The sequence below is a fragment of the Elgaria multicarinata genome, chromosome 7, assembly GCF_023053635.1.
Source record: "Elgaria multicarinata webbii isolate HBS135686 ecotype San Diego chromosome 7, rElgMul1.1.pri, whole genome shotgun sequence".
Classification (NCBI taxonomy): domain Eukaryota; kingdom Metazoa; phylum Chordata; class Lepidosauria; order Squamata; family Anguidae; genus Elgaria; species Elgaria multicarinata.
The window spans coordinates 42,924,480-42,943,530 of record NC_086177.1 but is presented as its reverse complement, the minus strand read 5'-3'; the positions used below and the strand labels follow the sequence as shown (position 1 = coordinate 42,943,530).

General features: G+C 41.2%; 1 protein-coding gene across 2 annotated transcripts in view; it reads right to left on the bottom strand.

Annotated features, from left to right (window-relative positions):
- The window catches only part of MBP (myelin basic protein), a 125,631-nt gene extending 125,195 nt beyond the window's left edge, over window positions 1-436 (bottom strand). For both annotated transcript variants that reach the window (XM_063130492.1, XM_063130493.1), the window contains exon 1: window positions 364-436. In XM_063130492.1, the coding sequence (XP_062986562.1) occupies window positions 364-411 (48 nt within the window). In that variant the 5' untranslated portion in view covers window positions 412-436. The remainder of the gene's footprint in view (window positions 1-363) is intronic.
- Window positions 437-19,051: the final 18,615 nt, after the last annotated feature.

Here is a 19,051-nt window from a genome sequence, read left to right as displayed (position 1 = left end):
AAGATGTAAAACTGCCTCCCATCTCATGGCTGCCCTTTGGAAGTGGTGGATGATCCACCACCCCCTCCCCCCTTAGGATTGTTCTGTTAGAGGTCAAATAAAATATCAACACAATATATTCAGTAACACTACTAATTCCAATCCAAAGAATATCCTTGCACTTATAGCCATTATATTGCAGAGACATTTGGGGTGTACAGCTTTTCCAGTCACTGTGTTGAAACGCTAGGGTAAAACTGCACATATTCCCCAACAGTGAGCTTCAGTAAGAATGAAAACATCATCAGTGTGTAATGAAATATAAATAAATGTTTCCAGTTTTCCTCCAGTTAGCCTAATTTCAAGTAAAACATTTCCCCTTACCTTTAGCTTCTCAGTAGTTTGATCTCGTTTTCCAACGGTGTTCCCCATGACGATCCTCCAGTTCCTTCCAGAACTATAACAAGTTTAAAAAAATGGATTAGAATAAGAAAAGTCACGGAGATTCCAAAGTCACCTACAAGTCTCCTGAACTTTACATACACTAAATGCCCTTGGAAAAGGCTATAACTCAGTGGTAGAATGTAGGCTTGGAGAAGATCCCAGGTTCAAACCCCAGTATTTCCAAGAAGGATTGGGAAAATCTCCTGCCAGTCAAGGCAGACAATACTGAGATAGGTGGACCAATGCTTTCCGTTGGCATGAGGCAGCTTTCTTTGTAAAGTAAATGTCGGGAAGGTGATCAACATGAATTGCATTGCTTATGTGTGAGCCACTACCATTTTTTATTTGCTTGCAGGACTGTAGTGCACCATGTTTCTTAGGCCTTAGCTAGACCTACCTTTTGTTCTGGGGGAGAGATGGGGAGACCTCGCGTTAGGATTAACGCGAGATCATGCCCCCGTTTACATGTAAGGCGTGACGACCTCAGGAAGAGAGGCGTCACACCCGCCCTTTTTTTAAAAAAAAAAGGGAGAGGAGCTCACAAACTCTCATGTGCTGAATGTAGGTGCTTTTTAAAATTTCATTTCATTTCCCCGCCCCCCACAACCTTGATGGGTGCAGCTCCGCGCGAGTAATTGCGCGGAGCAGGGTCAAGCCGCGGAAATGGGCTAGATGTTCCACGATCTCGGGCTTAGCCTGGGACCGTGGAAAAAGCAGCCCCAAAGGGGAGGGCTATATCCTGGGGCAAGGGAGGGATGATCCCTCCCTGATCCCAGGATCCCCTGTGCGTCACGTGGACGCACAGGGACAATCCTGGGGTTCGCCCCGGGATATAGCCTGGTCTAGCTAAGGCCTGAGACAAAAGCCCTATTCTGGTGTCTCCTATTTACCTAACACACAAGGAAAGGGAGCATTCCAGCCCCAGACCCCTCTTCTGTCACTCATGGAGGGCAATTGTCTGAAGAGGAGTGCCTTCTGAATCCACGAAGGCACCCCACGCAAGCCAGAATGCAGATTTTTCAGTGTTCTGTTCTGGCGTATGTGGAGAGCCTCCATGAAAACAGGATTCTTTCCTCCCCAGATAGTCACCCTCCATGAGTAGAGGGCAATGAATGCGACAACAGAGAGGGGAGGGGCTGGAACACTCCCTTTCCTTGCATGTTACCTAAACCTGGTAAGAGAACACCTGAAAGGGGCTGGAACCACACCAGAATATAGAACTGGGTGCAGAACTAATCGTTCTGATGTCAGTTTTCACTCTCTGTGCAGATAAATTTTAAAATGTGTGGTAAAAATTGAAGCTAGATATGGCTAAGTCTACAGATGTGCAATATCTATGCACAATATTTTCAACCACTATTGCAGCACTCAACCCACAAGAAGAGTGACTCAGCAATGACTGAAAATATTGTGCATAGGTAACTAGCAAACATATAAAAATATATATAGCCATCTTCAATTTAAGACAGGATCACTTCTCTTACTTCCTCTACTTTCCTCTTGTCAAAAGTGAATTAGTTTGCATCAAGCTAGAAAAATGGTAGAATAATGCCTATCATTGATTTAGGGCTTTGCTAGACCTACCTGATAATCCGGTGGTGAGGAGAGGCCAGCCCGCGCTAGAAGTAGCGCAGGCTGTCGCTCCTATCCACACGTCAGACGCGACAAGCTGCAGGAAAGCCCCGTTGCGTCTGTCATTTTTTATTTTTAAAGGAGCCGGATGTGCACGAACGCTTGTGCGCTTAGGTAAGATTTTTTTTTTAAAAAAAATAATTCTCCCCTCTCCCCCCGCCCCTGGCTCCAATCTCCCCCCCGATCTCCCCCCCTGCCCCAATCTCCCCTTGGCTCCGATCTCCCCCCTGATCTCCCCCTGGCTCCGATCTCCCCACCCTGCCCCGATGGTCGCAGTGCTCCTGCGGAGCGCTGCGCCCCGTCCGCCGCTTTTCCTGGCTACTCACAAGTAATTGCAGTAGCTGGGAAAAGTGGCAGAACGGGCTCAGCCCGAGACCGCGGGAAATATCGGGCCAAAAGTGGTGCCCATTATCCCAGAACAAGGGAGGGTTGACCCCTGCCTGATCCCGGGATCCCCTGGACACACAGAAGTGAGCCCGGGGTTCACCCGTGGTCTAGCAAAGGCCTTAGTTTCTGGCAATATTCCCCACACAGAACAGGAAAACAATACCCTATTACTTTCAATCCTTACTATGGCACAAAATCTTATTTTGCATTGTCAGTGGACTTATAATAAAATTAACAACAATAACCATGCAGAATCTGGACAAAATACTACCACAAGCTTCAAACAGCTACAGAAACAGTCATGCACATAGGAAGCATTGCATAAATTAAGTTATCAATGCAGATGTATCCACAAAAAGACCATTTGAGCTAGCAAACCAATAGCTTTTTTGAGCTCCAGCTTCACTGTCTTGCATAGGTCCCTCTTCCACCGATAGAAGAGACAGTTGTCCACATGAACTTATTATATACAAACCTCTTTCATTTGCATAATTGACTCTTGTCACAGAACTCTGCTTTTCAGAGTATACACACCCATCAATGACTTAAATACAGGTTAATTTCACTACAGTTGTTGTCTGATTAGATGTCTCCAACATTAACACTTGTATCTGAGCCCGTATAGATTCATTTCTCACTACATACACCATTTCAAGGTTGGTGGTGTCAAATACTCCTTACTGCTTGGCAGGATAAGACTACCCACAGGGCAAAATAGCTCATGATGTTAGGGGCTGGTCCAAGACATTTTGATACTTGAGATGGAAAAGTAGATGGTGCATCCTGCTCCTCAAGTTAAGGTGCAAGGCTGGTCAAGTTATTTTGTTGCCTGAGCCAGAAAATCCCATCAGCGCCTCTTCTGGGATTTTTTCACAAGAAAATATAACAATAATAAAGCAAATAACTAACTACTTACGGTCCTTTCATGACCCCCAAAAACATCTGCCTGATTCATGGCCCCTTAAAATTGCCTCTAAGTAAAATGTATCTCATTGCCCTGGTGTGGGTGTGGGTGTTTAGTTTCACATTTGTACAAACTGTGATAAAACAAAATAGCAGCAAACATTTAGACATTCTACGTACTTGATGACAGCCTGAAGTCGCAAGGATTTATTATGGGAAGTGAAACATATGGTGAGTAATTAACTCTCCATATTTTAAGAAGATAAATTTATGTGGTTGTCACAACAGCACAGAAGAGCCTACTGAATGGTACGGTTTACAGCCTGAAGTGTCCAAGACACACAAGACTGAGCTATTACTGACAGGAATTATTTCCCACAAGGGGGGTGAGGGGGGAATAAGCAAAATGTAAAGAGGTGCAACAATGCCCAATCATGACAAATACAACTATTTTACAGTGAATAATATGATGTTTTAGCAGTTTTCAGTCTGGCCTTTCTGGGAACATTCAACACATTTTCTCATCATTAACACTTTTAATTTTGCGGGTATAAGGAAAACTATTCAGGCAGTATTCTACCCAACTACTCACTTAATAATATAATCATTATACATATTATACTACCTATATTTATGCTTAATTGTTCTGCAATAATTCTTACACTTTTAGGTCACCTACTCCTAAATATCTAGCTATGACCTTACGCCAAGTGCTCTACTATGAACCACAATAAACAAAACTAAGAAGCATAAAAGAGGCCATTCAGGCAAGGGTTAAATGACAGCTGAAAGTACGCAGGGGGGTACATTCTTTTGATTTTCTTGGGTGCTCCAATCAAAATGAGAATGGTGTCACTGTTGGGGTAGCAGACATTTTACCAGTCTTAGGGCCACAGTAAATGCCCTATTTTGCCAACTTCTGGAACTATCCTAGTCATGTTTACTCAAGATCATTCCCATTGACTTTAACAGGATTGACTGCTGGGTAAATATCATAAGGACTGGAGTCTCTAGACCACACAAGGTCTATGGGTTTACTTTGTTTACATTATATCCTTCCAGTCATTCTGTTAAAATCTGCCAGGCCGTTTTCATTTTTAAAAGGGAAAATGGGACAACATACAGTGAGTCCATAGGCAAAGACCCAACTCTCCGAAACCAAGCTTCTAACTACCTCACTACAATGGTCATTATGGACAAGGAATCAAATGTATAAAAAGACAGTTGCTATTCTACATAAAGAAGAGCTGTGCTGGATCAGACCAAGGGTCCATGTAGTCCATAACTCTGTTCACACAGTGGCCAACTAACTGTTGGCTAGGAATGCACAAGCAGGACAGAGGTGCAACAACACCCTCCTGCCCATGTTCCCCAGCAACTGTTTATTTATTGTTGTTCTTCTATGAGAAGAACTGTCTGCTTCCGATAAAGTGAAGTAAATCCCTCCCCCATAGAAACACACGACTTCCCCCTTTTCATTCAACACAAATAGGATCTTGCTTCACAGGATACTTTTTAGATCTCCACCTAATAATTTTTTTTTAAGCATACACCTAAAGACGTAATGTGTGAAGGAGAGAGATGTCCTTGAAAATGTGTATCTTACGTGATTGTACACAAAAGAGAGCGAGGTTTGGTTGCAGCTCCAGGTGGAGTGTTCCACCGGCTGCACAGCCATGCGTGCTGCCACATAATGCATGGAGCCTTCCATAAATTTTGCACTGGCTCACTCAAAAGCCTGATCCTAAATAGTTGTAAGATGGAATTGTTTTTAATAAATTATTAATCGTACATGCCATCAAACTGCAAATTATCTGGAGCCATTAGTGAGTTCTCTTAATCCCATTCATCCTCAGCGTCCGACGGCTAAATGCTAGTGTGGCTGATTAATATAATTTACCCACTAATAAGCCATAAACTACTTCTGGAAACTGGCAGACAAGGAATAAAGATCAATCAAGAGCAGTTAACTCCCACTCTTTATAATATACAGGAGTGCTATTAAAACCTCAATAACTTGAAAGCTGTTGGCAGTACATGAAGAATGTTGCCAGATTTACTGGCATTTAACTATTTCCAGTAGAGCTTTTAAAAGGCCGTGTTCTCCACTGTGAATAAAAGATGATGATTCTCCGAAATGGAATGGAATCCCGAGAGAACAAGTCACTAAAAATGCAGCTCGGTAGTTTTTGAAAGTATGTGAGGGGACAGAAGGGAGAGAAAGGGATGTCCTTTGGAACAAAACAGATTACAAAAATAAAGCACAAAGGTTTCCCCCTCCCCAGTGTCGTGAGTGTGTCTATCTTGAGCAGTTATTTTTTTTGTGGGGGGGGGGGATTTTGTTTCACCAGAGTTGTTTCTATAGCACTGAGGTGATGGTATGGCTTAATGGTTAACTGTGTGAGCCACAATTCAGTTGTGAAACTTAATGGTGGAAGATACAGAACGGATAAAAGGAAGTACTTCTTCACACAGTGCATAGTTAAACTCTGGAATTCATTAGCACAAGTTGTAGTGATGGCCACCAATTTGGATGATTTTAAAGGGGGATTAGACAAATTCATGGGGGATAAGGTTACTAGTCCTGGTGACTATAATGCAGTGTCAGAGCCACTATGCTGATGTATACCAGTTGCAGGGAGACATGAGTGAGAGGCTGCTATTGTATCCATGTCTTGCTTGTGGTTTTCCCACAGGTAGCTGGATGGCCACAAATGCTAGACAAGACTTTTGGTCCAAATATATTCACCTCTAAGATGGCTAACACCCTATGCAATTTCACACAAGTGCTTTGTATACTTTTTTTTTCATCTTAAAAAAGTGTTCCTATTAGGGCAGTGGTCTTCAACTGCGGGTTCGTGACCTAAAAGTGGTTTGCGAAATCAGTCCACATGGGTTGAGGCAAAGCTGTTGCCACCATGTTGAGCAATTGTGAAAGTGGGTCCCAAATTGCAGGTTGTGAGTCTGAGGTGGATCTCGGGCCTGGACCAGCTGAAAACCACTGTATTAGGATATAAACAATACCTTGTCTAAAACCACGGAGGGATGAGGCAATGTTTTTACTAAATCAAATTTGGGGTCGAGAGAACCATTTCCAGATGTAACACAGACTGCATGACAAATTAATTAAAAATCAAATCCCTCATTTTCCAGTGGAAGCCATTGGATAGAATGCAGCCAATAAAATTAAATGGCAATGCAAAAGACGTTATTTGACATGTAGAGGAGCTAGACACCATGAGCAGTGCTTTTAGTGGAAAAGCAGGATATTAACTAAACAAACAAGACACACACACACCCCGGCAAAAAGAAATACGAACAGGGGTGGTCTGTTGGGGGTTTATTCTCTGACTTTTGTTCTCCCCTTCAGTAGCAGAGCTACTGTCTACTAACCCCCACCCCTCCATTGTTGTTGTTGTTGTTGTTGTTGTTGTTATTATTATTATTATTATTATTATTATTATTATTAATTTATTTATATAGCACCATCAATGTACATGGTGCTGTACAGAGTAAAACAGTAAATAGCAAGACCCTGCCGCATAGGCTTACATTCTAATAAAATCATAATAAAACAATAAGGAGGGGAAAAGAATGCACCAAACAGGCACAGGGTAGAGTAAAACTAGCAGTATAAAGTCAGAACAAAATCAAGTTTTAAAAACTTTAGGAAAAAGAAAAGTTTTTAGCTGAGCTTTAAAAGCTGCGACTGAACTTGTAGTTCTCAAATGTTCTGGAAGAGCGTTCCAGGTGTAAGGGGCAGCAGAAGAAAATGGACGAAGCCGAGCAAGGGAAGTAGAGACCCTTGGGCAGGTGAGAAACATGGCATCAGAAGAGCGAAGAGCAAGAGCGGGGCAATAGTGTGAGATGAGAGAGGAAAGATAGGAAGGAGCTAGACAGTGAAAAGCTTTGTAGGTCAACAGGAGAAGTTTATATTGGATTCTGAAGTGAATTGGAAGCCAATGAAGAGATTTCAGAAGTGGAGTAACATGGTCAGAGTGGTGAGCCAAGAAGATGATCTTAGCAGCAGAGTGGTGAACAGAAACCAACGGACTGATGTGAGAAGAAGGAAGGCCAGTGAGAAGAAGGTTGCAGTAGTCCAACCAAGAAATAACCAATGCATGAACAAGAGTCTTGGCAGAAGAGACAGACAAAAATGATCGAATCCTGGCAACATTATACAGGAAAAAACGACAGGATTTAGCTACTGTCTCGATATGACATATTGTGCTTGTCTCCTCCTTGTTCAGTGGCTAGCTTTCTTTTTCCTCAGAGGTTATCAGGCAGTAGACGGAAGGAAAAAGACTTGGTAGAAGTAAAGAAAATGTCAGGACACAGTGAAAAGCAGGACAGAAGCTGACAGAGTTTGGTTGATGACAGCTGAGAGACCTGCAGGAGAAGTACTATCTAACATGATCAAGTCTGGGCTGGCATCAAGAGTAGATATGGCTCAGGGCCCATACCATAGCAGGGGCCCACCGATAAGAGCCCCTTGGAGTTGCTCCTCCTCCACATCTCAGCAACCTGCCTCTGCCTCTGGCCCAGACAACATGATGGTGAAAAGAAGAAACAAAGGCTGCCACTGCCTACTTGCTCCCACTGGAGCTCAGTTACAAAACAACTCTCCCCACAATTAAAAATCACAGATATGCCAAAGGAATGAAGTGAAAGGAAAGATAATTTTTGAGTGATGCTATTCATTTGCCCTTCTGTACACAAGCCTTTTTTCTCCCCTATTTACAGAGGACAAATGCCTGTTGCTATAGATAAGGAAAATACCTCTGAAGTAAGACTGCCCCCCTGGCCTGTTTCAAACCTGTTTCACCAGCCTATTTGCTTCCTGGACTGGTTCTTTAAAGCTGACCGCTACAACCCTGCTCCATCATTGCATTTTACATTGAAATCAATCATTGTGTAAATCTGCAATAGTGTAAATCTGCATTGTGTAAATCCTCCCCTTTCAGGGGCAAAAAGGGGTGCATAACATTCTGTGAAGCCAGCATGAAACAACACCTTTGCCGTGTCCCATATTCCAGAATAGCAGCCTGTGTTTGCCTTTTGCAGCAAAAAAATAAAATTACATTTAAAAAAATGTGTGGGATGTGGGGAAAAAGAAAAGTCTGGAGGTCGGTTCACAAAGGTGGCATCCCTATCCCATCCCATGATTTTACCAGATTTCATGACTTGCAGCTGAACGTGTGAACTGACTCCACTGAAAAGAATTGCGTTGGAGGTGACATGAGGTGATGTGAAAGTCCTGCCAGTGGCATTCCATCTGTGATGGCGCATTCATGCAGTCAAGTGATAAACATGCATGTGTGAAACAGATCAGAGAGTCTGACGACATTTTAAAGATGAATTTATTGTAGCATCCCCTTTGTGCAATAAATTAAGAGTTAATGAAACGTCCTGTCTGCTTTATTGCACCATGGGTATGCAGCAATAAATTAATTAACACATTGCTTTAGCTTTTCAGCAAAATAATCAAATTGTTTATCAAATATAATGTGTTGATTGTATCTACTATGATTTAGCAAATGTCCCATTCTGATGCTCTGATACTTATACGCCATATAGTTACCCGACATACCATTTCATTGTTTTGGAGATGCAGTTCTCACATTTTCCAGATGGTTTCATAAATAACTTCTGAAAGGAGACTTTACTAAGCAGCGCCATTCAAACCTGAGAGTTATATATTCCTAATACAGAATGACCTTTCTTCCCTTCTCCATGTACTAATTGGAAAGTCACTATCTGTCAGCCTAAACCTACCAGATAGGGGGGTTATGAGGCTAACCTCTCACCCTCTGGGAAAAAGGCAAGGACAAACATTTATGAGACAGAAATATTTGGGAGCCAGAGTGCTAGACTTCAACCAAGGCGATCTGGGTTCAAATTTCCACTCAGCCATGAAATAAATGGAAGAACCTTAGGCAACTGTTGAGCCTCTTTCAGCCTGAGGGCAGAACTCAATTTTGGAGAAGCGGTGGGGGGAGGCATTTCAGCGGTGGGTGACTGCTAAAGTCGAAAGGATAGAGTCAGAAACATTAAAAAATGCAAGGATATATTAGCTTACAGCTCTTACTGCCAGGAACCTATGCCTTAGGGAAGGCACTTCAATCTTTTAAAATAGGGGTGGGGGAACTGCTCAAAACCCAGTAACCCACCAAACGATCAGTGGCCTTGGGGGCCATCTAGGAAACCTGGGAACCTGGATTGGGACCCAAGGCAAGCCAGATCTGGCCCCTAGGTCTGAGGTCCTGCACCCCTCCTCTAGCCTATTTTGCAGAATTATTGTAAGGATAGATGGGCTAGCCCCATGAATGTCACCCAGAGATTCTTGGAGGAAGACCAGCATACCAATGTGATTCCTTAATAAATAGTTCCAAGAAATACAAATTAGAGGGTACTTTTCACTATAAAAATACTGATTAGTGCAGTGATACCCACCCACTGTAAACAAAACAAAATTACAATGTAGAAAACTCCACAAAACATCTTTTAATAAAAAAGATTACTATTAACTAGATTACACTGCAATGGCAGAGGCGGAGCTAGTTTAATGGTTAATGTGCCATCTACCTTAGGAGATGATTGAACGTAAAAAGCCATTGCATGGTCAGGCTTCCTAGTGAGCTGATGAGTAATGTTATGTGCCTGATCCCTGATGAACAAGAGGTAGGTGGCGTACCACTCCTCCATCATGTGAATTGGAATACCAGCACTTTGAATTATGTACTAGGTCTATCACAACCTTACCGGCAACACCACTACCATAATATGTTCCATTCTGTCCCAATATTCAGATTTCTCACACTGAAAAGCTGTGAGAAAAATTTGTGCTAATACCAGCAAGTCAGAGCATGGATACACATAAATGGGAATGAAAGAAGAGTGCAGCAAGCACAGCAGAGTGGCATTTGTACAAATAATAATAATAATAATAATAATAATAATAATAATAATAATAATTTATTTATTTAAAAGACTTAAACCTGGCCTTTTGGCCTTTCCGATGGGCTAAAAATATCTGTCGATTCCCCTCCCCCCTCAACTATGTTATTTTGGGGTGAATAAGCTAATTTCAGTATTAATGATTTTCTTTTGCTCTTAGATTTTTAGTGTAAGCTAAAAGGATGAAGGTCTTTAGAGGCACCTGTCTACACAGGGTGTTAAGGGCTGGACAGGCATGAACAGCCCCACCTCCCTAGAGAGTTTAACCCTCGTGGGTGGGGGGCTTATATGTATCAACATACCAGTCGCTGTGGAGCAACAGAAAGAGAAGGCTACTGGCTTTGTGCCGTGCTTATGACCTTCTCAAGAGGCCTCTGATTGGCCACTGTGAGAAACATGATGCTGGATTAGATAGACCCTTGGTCTGATCCAGCAGGGTTCTTCTTAAATACGCCCTGTATGACTGGTACATGATTTTTTTAAATTGGATTCTAATTTGGAACCATACAGGATTTGGGGGTACAAGGACATTTGCTGTTGCACCCATGTCTTGCTTGTGGGTTCCTGGTCAATAGCTACTGTGTGAATGGAATGCTGGACTAGATGGACCCTTGTTCTGATCCAGCATGTGTTTTTAACCTGTTGGTTGTTTTATTATGGTTTTAATTTTTGTGAACCGCCTAGAGACCTTCAGCTATTGTGCAGTATAAAAATGTAATAAATAAATAAAGCATGGCTCTTCTTATATTCTTAAACTCATTATGATAATGTCTTGGAAAACATCCACTTTGCAGTTAACTATTATCACTTACTGTCCTTCCATCAAAAAACAAACCTCTTGGTTATTTATTTACATATACAAGTTGGAAGGCAATTTTTTTTACATTGTTTTTACAAAGTATTATTGCACACACAAAACATTGCATTTGTTATGGGATAATAATTATCCTGAATGGTTTTCTTTAATTGACTTTAATAACAACAACAAAAAGTCAAACTAGAACTAACCACACGAGTTCCTGTTTGCCGCACTGGATGAGAACATTTAATTGCTTGGTATCTATGCAAAGTCACACCTCCTTGATGCACTTCCTTTTTCACAGTGTGATTCAGACAAACCACTTAGTTTCATCTGTCTTATGTCAAAAACATGAAGAACAAGATTTGTTTTGATTGAAGCCGTTAAAATGCGTTTCCACTGAAAACTTGAAAGTATAAAATAAATGAGAATTTCACAAATTCTCATTTATCCCCACAAACCTATCACACACTTGGAAAGATGTGAAAAGATTAATATAATTAGCATAAGTGAAGCTGAAAATATTTGTGACTTTTTACCCTGCGCTGTCAAAAAGGCTGTATGAAAGTGGTATATAAAACGCAGGAGCCACACTACTGCTTTATAGTGATATTGAAATGCACTGACAACTGTTGGGGCGCATTGACACATCTACACAAAGCAGGATACAACACTATGAAAGTGGTATGAAAGCAGTATATGGTATGTGTCATGCGCCCCAACAGTTGTCAGTGCACTTCAATATCATTACAGAGCAGTAGTGTGGCTCCTGCATTTTATATACCGCTTTCATACCACTTTCATAGTGGAATATCTGCTTGGTGTAGATGAGCCCCAAAATAAAGTATCAATAGAAAATATAATCTGTTCTATTCTAACATAAAGCCCACCAACACCCATTGGCTTCACTTTGGCTCCCAAAAGCCACTCCAAAGAAAGTGTCTTTAAATGTGTCTGAAAGTTTAAAAGCATGTGGGGTAGGAAAGGAGCTCTATTGTTTAAAGGTGGTCAGAGTTGCTGGAGCATGGCACATAGCTAGTACCCCTAGGATGCAATCTTATGCATATTCAGACAGAAAAAGTCCTACAACTCCCAGCTAGCCATCTTGGCTGGGGAATGCTGGGAGTTGTACACATTTTTCTGTCTAATTATCTCAAGTACGCTGTCAAGTTTTCTAGATTATGTCCTTAATATGATGGATATAGAGTAAGATGCAGCCTCCTGGGTCCTAAGTCACCATTATACATTGCTCCAGAGGATAGGACTAGAACGAATGGGTGGAAATTGCAGGGAAGCAGATTTCAGCTGAACATTAGAAGAAATGTCCTAATGGTACAAGCTGTTCAACAGTGGGACAGGATGCCTTGGGAAATGGTGGGCTCTCCTCCACTGGAAATATTGAAGCAGTAGTAGGATGGCCATCTGACAAGTATGCTATTGTTGCATCCTACATTGAGCAGGGTGTTGGACTGCATGGCTTCCAAGTCCATTCTATGGTAGATGCAGTCTAGAGTCCTAGGGATGGACAGGCCTATCAATCTCAATCTCACTGAGATCACTGTGTTTTTTTAGATCAGGCTCATTCTGCCCCATTTTCCATATGAACTTGTGATTTATTTATTTTTTTAAAAAAACTATGTTTGTACACATTTTTGTAACATACACTAACATACACATTAACAAGCCTTTTGGTGTGCATTTTTAAACATACACATTTTTGGACACATGCACCTACTGATTAAAGCGTGCTTGTGCTCATTTTAGAAAGGTACGCAGTTTTCTTGGCGTTTTTCAAATGTCATCATTGCTAAACACTTTCCTCCCCTGTTTTATGGAATGCTTCACAAGCTCAGAAACATAAAGATTTCCAACCACAAATTGTGTTCGGGTCTGTGTTATTGAATTGGGTTAATCTATGGAGGAAGCAATCCTATGGCCACTAGACACTGTCCAGAGGGCCATAAGATTATTCAGTTTCTGGGAACCAAGGTCAGAAGCACAGCTACAACCTAGGAGCCCAGAACTCTCTCACCCCTTTCCTGACCTCCTCATAGCTGGCACGGAGAGGGTGAAAAGGGGGCATCCCGAGGGTGGGGAGGAGACCACAAAAGCTGCTTTATTCAACTTCCTGTCAGGTCTCCAGGCCCCTTCCCTCCCCCTTCCTGAAGCCACAACTAGATGAGAGAAACCGCCTGTTAAAGCAAAAATGCATGGCAGCTGGAGCACGGTGCTAAGGATTCTCTCCGTGCTCCAGCTCCTCTGCATCGGATAGTTGGCAGCTTCTGATTTGGGGGGTTGGCAACTTTCTGGATAGGATTATGTCTTACTCCACCCCCTAACCCTAAACAGAACAAACTTCTCACACATACTTTGTTTAGATATGCTCTGATGGCCATATGCATGGTAGGTAATATTATGGCAAAGCAGCAGCATGTATAGATGGAGCTGCCTCTTAAGAAAGCTTCCTCAGTATACATGGCGTGTACGTTCCATAACCAAGTAAATGGAGAAACTTTGCTCTGTGGGGTTGGGGAGGGGAAATCCATGTGCACACTGGAGCTCCTGCAAGGAACTGACAAAGCAGGACACATAGGAGTAGGAATTGTACCCATTTTATCTAGCATTGTCCACTGCAATAATAGCTTTCAGAGCTAATAACTTTTATTTTATTGTTAATGGTCTCAGTACGTTTTTGTCTGGGAACACAAAAGCAGTGAGGCAGCATCCATCAGCTTATTTGGCAGAGGGACAGCATCTTAAGTTCTGCTAGGACTGCACGCCTGAAGATTTTCTGAACAACAAAACAGTGATGTGTTTTATCCAAGCCACATTAGCATGAATAGCGATTCTGAAACAGGAATAGGCAGTATCACATAGAATTGCCACTTCTCTATTTTGAATGAAACTGCTTAATAAATTGTTGTGAATGCAGTAATCACTGAAGACGTGATAGAAAGGGCACAGAATTTGGAAAGTGTACATAATTGAAAGCTGATACCTCTATTAAATACTTTCAAAACATTGGCTGGGATCCCGGCATTGACGATAGCTGTAGACTAACATGATTATTATCATGCTAGTTTTGTACGTTATTTATATGTATATTTTTGCAAATTTGTTTTTAGAGATGCATTATATAAACAGCATTAATTTGCAGGGTGTGTGTGTGTTCCACACAAAAATCTGTGCATATTCTCATGCAGATTTCCTCAAACCTATGCATCAGTTGGAAGCATTTTTGAAATACACATATTTTCCCCCAACTTATGCATATTTTTTTAAAGTACACATTTCTTCATGTGCACATTTCAAACACATCTTTTTTTGTTCCACAAATCACATTGTAAGCTCAGAAATCATGGGCTTTGACTGTGGATGACATATGGGTCTGCATCCGATTCCAGGAGACTGGAAACTCGGTATATTCTCGTCAAAAACAAACGACAGCGAATTTCTCATACATTCCAACTCTCAGTTTTAAATAAGCTTGCAAAGACCAAGACAGACCCAAAGGTCCATGGGTATACAAAACTGTGTTGCTCTTTGGAACCTAACTATTGTTTATTGCAGATACCATAAATACTAGTAATTACTTATTTGATTAAAGGGAAGATAATAAAAATGGAAACATATTTTGATTTGATTCCAGCCTTTCAGCTGGACCCTACACATGTTTACACAGAAATGGATCTCACTGAATTCATTGCGATTTAAGAGAAGAACTGTAAAGCATAATAAACACCCCTGAAGCTCTATTCAAATATTGTCCATGCATATGTGAAACTGTATAGTTTATAATGGCTGGTTGCTAAATACAACAAACTTGACTTGGACTTGGACCATGCATACATTGTAATTGTATGCATGGATAATGCGGAGTAGAGCAGCACCACTATCCTTCCCCCCACACACCCACAACACTAGCACCAAAGTCTGACATCAGCACATTGTGCACAGCTGCCTGTAAAGGATTCCTGATCATGTAGAAGCCTAAACGTGATCACTTCCCTTTACTCCATGTGCATTTCTGTTTTCAGACAGCCACACTCAATGTGTGGACATCGGGCTAGTGGTGCGCACATCAGTGGCAAGGCGAGTAACACTCCTGTTCTGTGCGTATAATGCCTTAATAATGCTTGAGTTGTTGCCAAAAGGTCAAGTTGTTACAGCCTTACTTCAAGTTGCTCTAATATAACAAAGATAAGAATACATTACAATAGAACATAAAATGATGGCATTTCAACAAACGTTCCAGAACATGCAGTACAATTTGTCTTAAGTCCAGATGTCACTACATAATGTGTTCCCTCACCAATGCACCCACATCGTTGGTTGCTTATGGTATATCATGACATCTAGAAATGGGGTTTCCTATTCAGGGGGTTGCCATTTGAGGCAAAAGATCTGAACAGAGGCTCTGTGTTTATTATAAAATGTAGTTTCACCCTGACTCCCGGGTAGGAGGACACTGGATTAGAACTCTGGGATTCAAAGAGAGCAGAAGTGATTTCTCAGCTTGGCTGCTGTCGTCCTGGTCAATTCAGTTTAATATTTTACTTGAAAAGTTTCAATACATTTATTCCAACAAATAAATGCCTAGTACTGAGAAATATTGCAAAATGTGACACCAGCTGTGACGGACTATATCCAAATTATGCAGACAGATATAGTGGTACAGGCATTTAGAACTGCGATATTACTCTGAAGTGACAGGAACGGATAAAAAAATACATAATATTAACAATAACATTAAAATGACTTTTTAAAAAATTGTCCTGGACACAAAAAGGTAATGAATATTTTATTCAACGTGGCAGGCAATTTTTCTGTCCACATCTAAAATGAATAAAGCAATAACCAAGATGAAATAAAGGTATTATTATGCTCCTAATGCTGAGGGACATGTACGTGACATAGCGCTAACCCTGCCGGATGTCACCCTCACCAAAACAGTAGCTGTGCCTATTTGCACAAATACATGTACAAAGCGCAGTGCGTGACCTTATGCAATCTGTAACTAGAATATGAAAAGCAGCTATCTAAAGATTACATGATCTGTTTTTTAAGCACAACATGGCATGGCTGATATTAAGCCAGAGCTCTTGAGGATCACGCTGCCTATGCCAGCTGGCACAGCTAGTCCACATTGTTCTCCATCTGGATTCAGTAATTTTCTGCCTCAGCCTCTTTCTGCTGACCGGTTTCTACCTTCTGCTATTTACATAGGCTGGTACAGTATTCATCAGGAGGCTTTCTACTCACTAGCCTATTTCAGGGGCCATGAGTGGGGTTTATTGCTGTCTGTTCACAAACAGATTTGTTTATCTCTTTGAGATGAGCAGCTCTCGCTTCTGTTAATAAAACTTTTAGTTAATGCCCACCCACCCTGCAAAAAATAAAATCCTCTGACAACAGGAAGTGACATCATCCCCAAATAAAATTATACTCCATCCTGTCTTGATTGGTGAACTTCCACAGAGGGAGGGGGGCTGGCAAAATCTTCAGGGATCAATTGAAGCCACATAAAGTCTAATAGCATCTGGCAATCTACAGTCAGAGTCTATACTAAGAGCTGATCATAGCTTATGAGGGAGCCCACTGCAAGCAGGAAGCTGGTCGCAAAGATAGGGGCAACACCAGATAGAGGGTCTACAGAACTGTGGACAGCTCCCAAGAACCAAACATCCATTCCTAACTCCCAGGGCAGATACAGCACTACAATCCGTATATAGCTTGATACAGCAGCACAAGAGCTCTGATTAATCTTTTTTTGTTTTGTTTCCTAACACCAAAAAATAAAAGACACTAAACTGCAAAATATAATACATATAGGCACACACACACAAATATCAAACAAAGCAAAACAAAAAAAACCCACAAAAATAAAATGTTTTTCCAATATTCTCCCCTAGCAAAGGTATGTAACAATGTTGTTATTTTTTCTTACTCTATCACTGTCAAATCCAAATCTCTAATTTCTCTCTTAACATTTTCTACTTTGTTGGTTGAATCCACAGATGTACAAGTCATCTTTTTCTCGTCCCTTCATAACATTTACAAAAGGTTCCCATTCAGTTATAAATCTTAAAGTAGATTTTTCTCTCATTGCTGGCGTGAGTTTCGCCATCTCCGCTAGCTCAAACATTTTCAGTAGCCATTCCTCTGTTGTGGGCACTATTTTGCCCTTCCATCTTTGAGCAGCACAAGAGCTCTGAAGCTGCTACAAGCCTTGTTCCCTCAACGAGGAGTGGATTTTGTAAATGGGTGACAGTCTGGCATGCAGACCAGCACTTCTTCAATTTCCTGTAGTCACTCTGGGGGACCCATTTCCCCAAGTAAAGGTGGGCTCAAGTGTTGGAGAAGTGGATTTTTAGAGGCTTTGCGCTGCCTGCTCTTGGATCTATGTCTAACAAGAGAGCGTTTTCCATGAGGGAATCTATGTTCAGTACATCCCTGAACTTGGCTTCAAGTCGTCGAGAGACATGCAGGCTCTCTAACTCAACACCCTCATTTGAACTGATGATCATTTTCACTGCAATCCAAGGTTTATTTATAAAAGTAAGTCTGATGGAATTTGCACTCAGGTAAGCAGGCAAAGGTATGTAGCCTGTTTAGGTCACTGGCTGGGACCATTACACAGGAGCCAAGCCCTACATTTTTCTACTCAAAATTTGTGCATAAAGATCCCAAACTTTTAGAGAGACCTTTTCTTCTTCTTTTTTAAAGCAACAAACATAATTTAGCTACTCTGGAGATGTTAAAAATTACAACTCTTCTAGAACAGGAAATGAATACAATTCTTTTCATCTGATTCTCTGGGAAGTATTTTAAGTAGGCAGAGCAAATTATCAAGTTGGAATTTAGCCAAGTCACTGTGTTAACACCTCTCTAACAGTATGAATATCACACTTATTTCTATGCTGAAATTCAAGTATGGTGAACTTTATGGATATAGACTATTCAAGCAGTCTTTTTGTTCTCAATATTTTCCACATTCAGGCATTATCCCTTCAAGCAATCAGCATCTCAGCAATGTATGCATTAAAGGCAGAGGAGAAATAACACAATAATTTCACATTCACCACTGAAAACGGACCAGACAATATCTCCATGAAAATATTTTCTCTCCCTCACATACTTCGGACAATCATGCAACACACATTTACAAATGGAACCATTCATCTCAGAGAGATATTTTGTATTGGTCATAATAGATACCTTAGAGAGGAGGGAAAAATCATGAAATATTCAGATCACCGTTTTATCCCTAGAGTTTATGGAATGATAAACTACATTCACCACATTTATTGGTTTTCAAAGCCCAACCTGAAATGAAAAGCCTAAATAAAACATCTACAGCATAACTCATCTTTATGAAGAGCTCAGCTCAACATAAAAACAACCTGAAATTACTTTTGCAAATTAATTTGATTCATACCCCTCCATTGCACCTAAAGTCACACAGTTGGGTACCTAGGTAGTGCACCACCCAGATACTGACCACGCCCAGACCTGATTAGTTTCAGCATTTTAACTTTTATTATATGCCTTCAGACGTATATGAACTACAAAAGTGTGAAAGTTACAAGTCTGCCATGGGAACAAAAGGGCAGCTATATAACTGACAGACATGATAAAATCCAAATCTGACAATCCAAATGAGTCTCTTTCTCAAAGTATATAAGCATTGTGCTCAAAAGGGTGATGTGAATTTAGCCCGAGTTTCATTGAAATTCTTACATTATCTTAAGCTATGTTGTCACATTACTCTGGTGATGTGTGAGCCACAGCATTGCTGGGTAGCACAAGAAATCTGGGACTTCATGAGAGAAATTACACTATGGCTTTTCCCCACACCAGCATTAACCTAGGTTCCACAGCATAGGTTCTTCTTCCCATATGGTCTGGGCATTCCTACATTACACTGTGGCCATAGCTAGACCTAAGGTT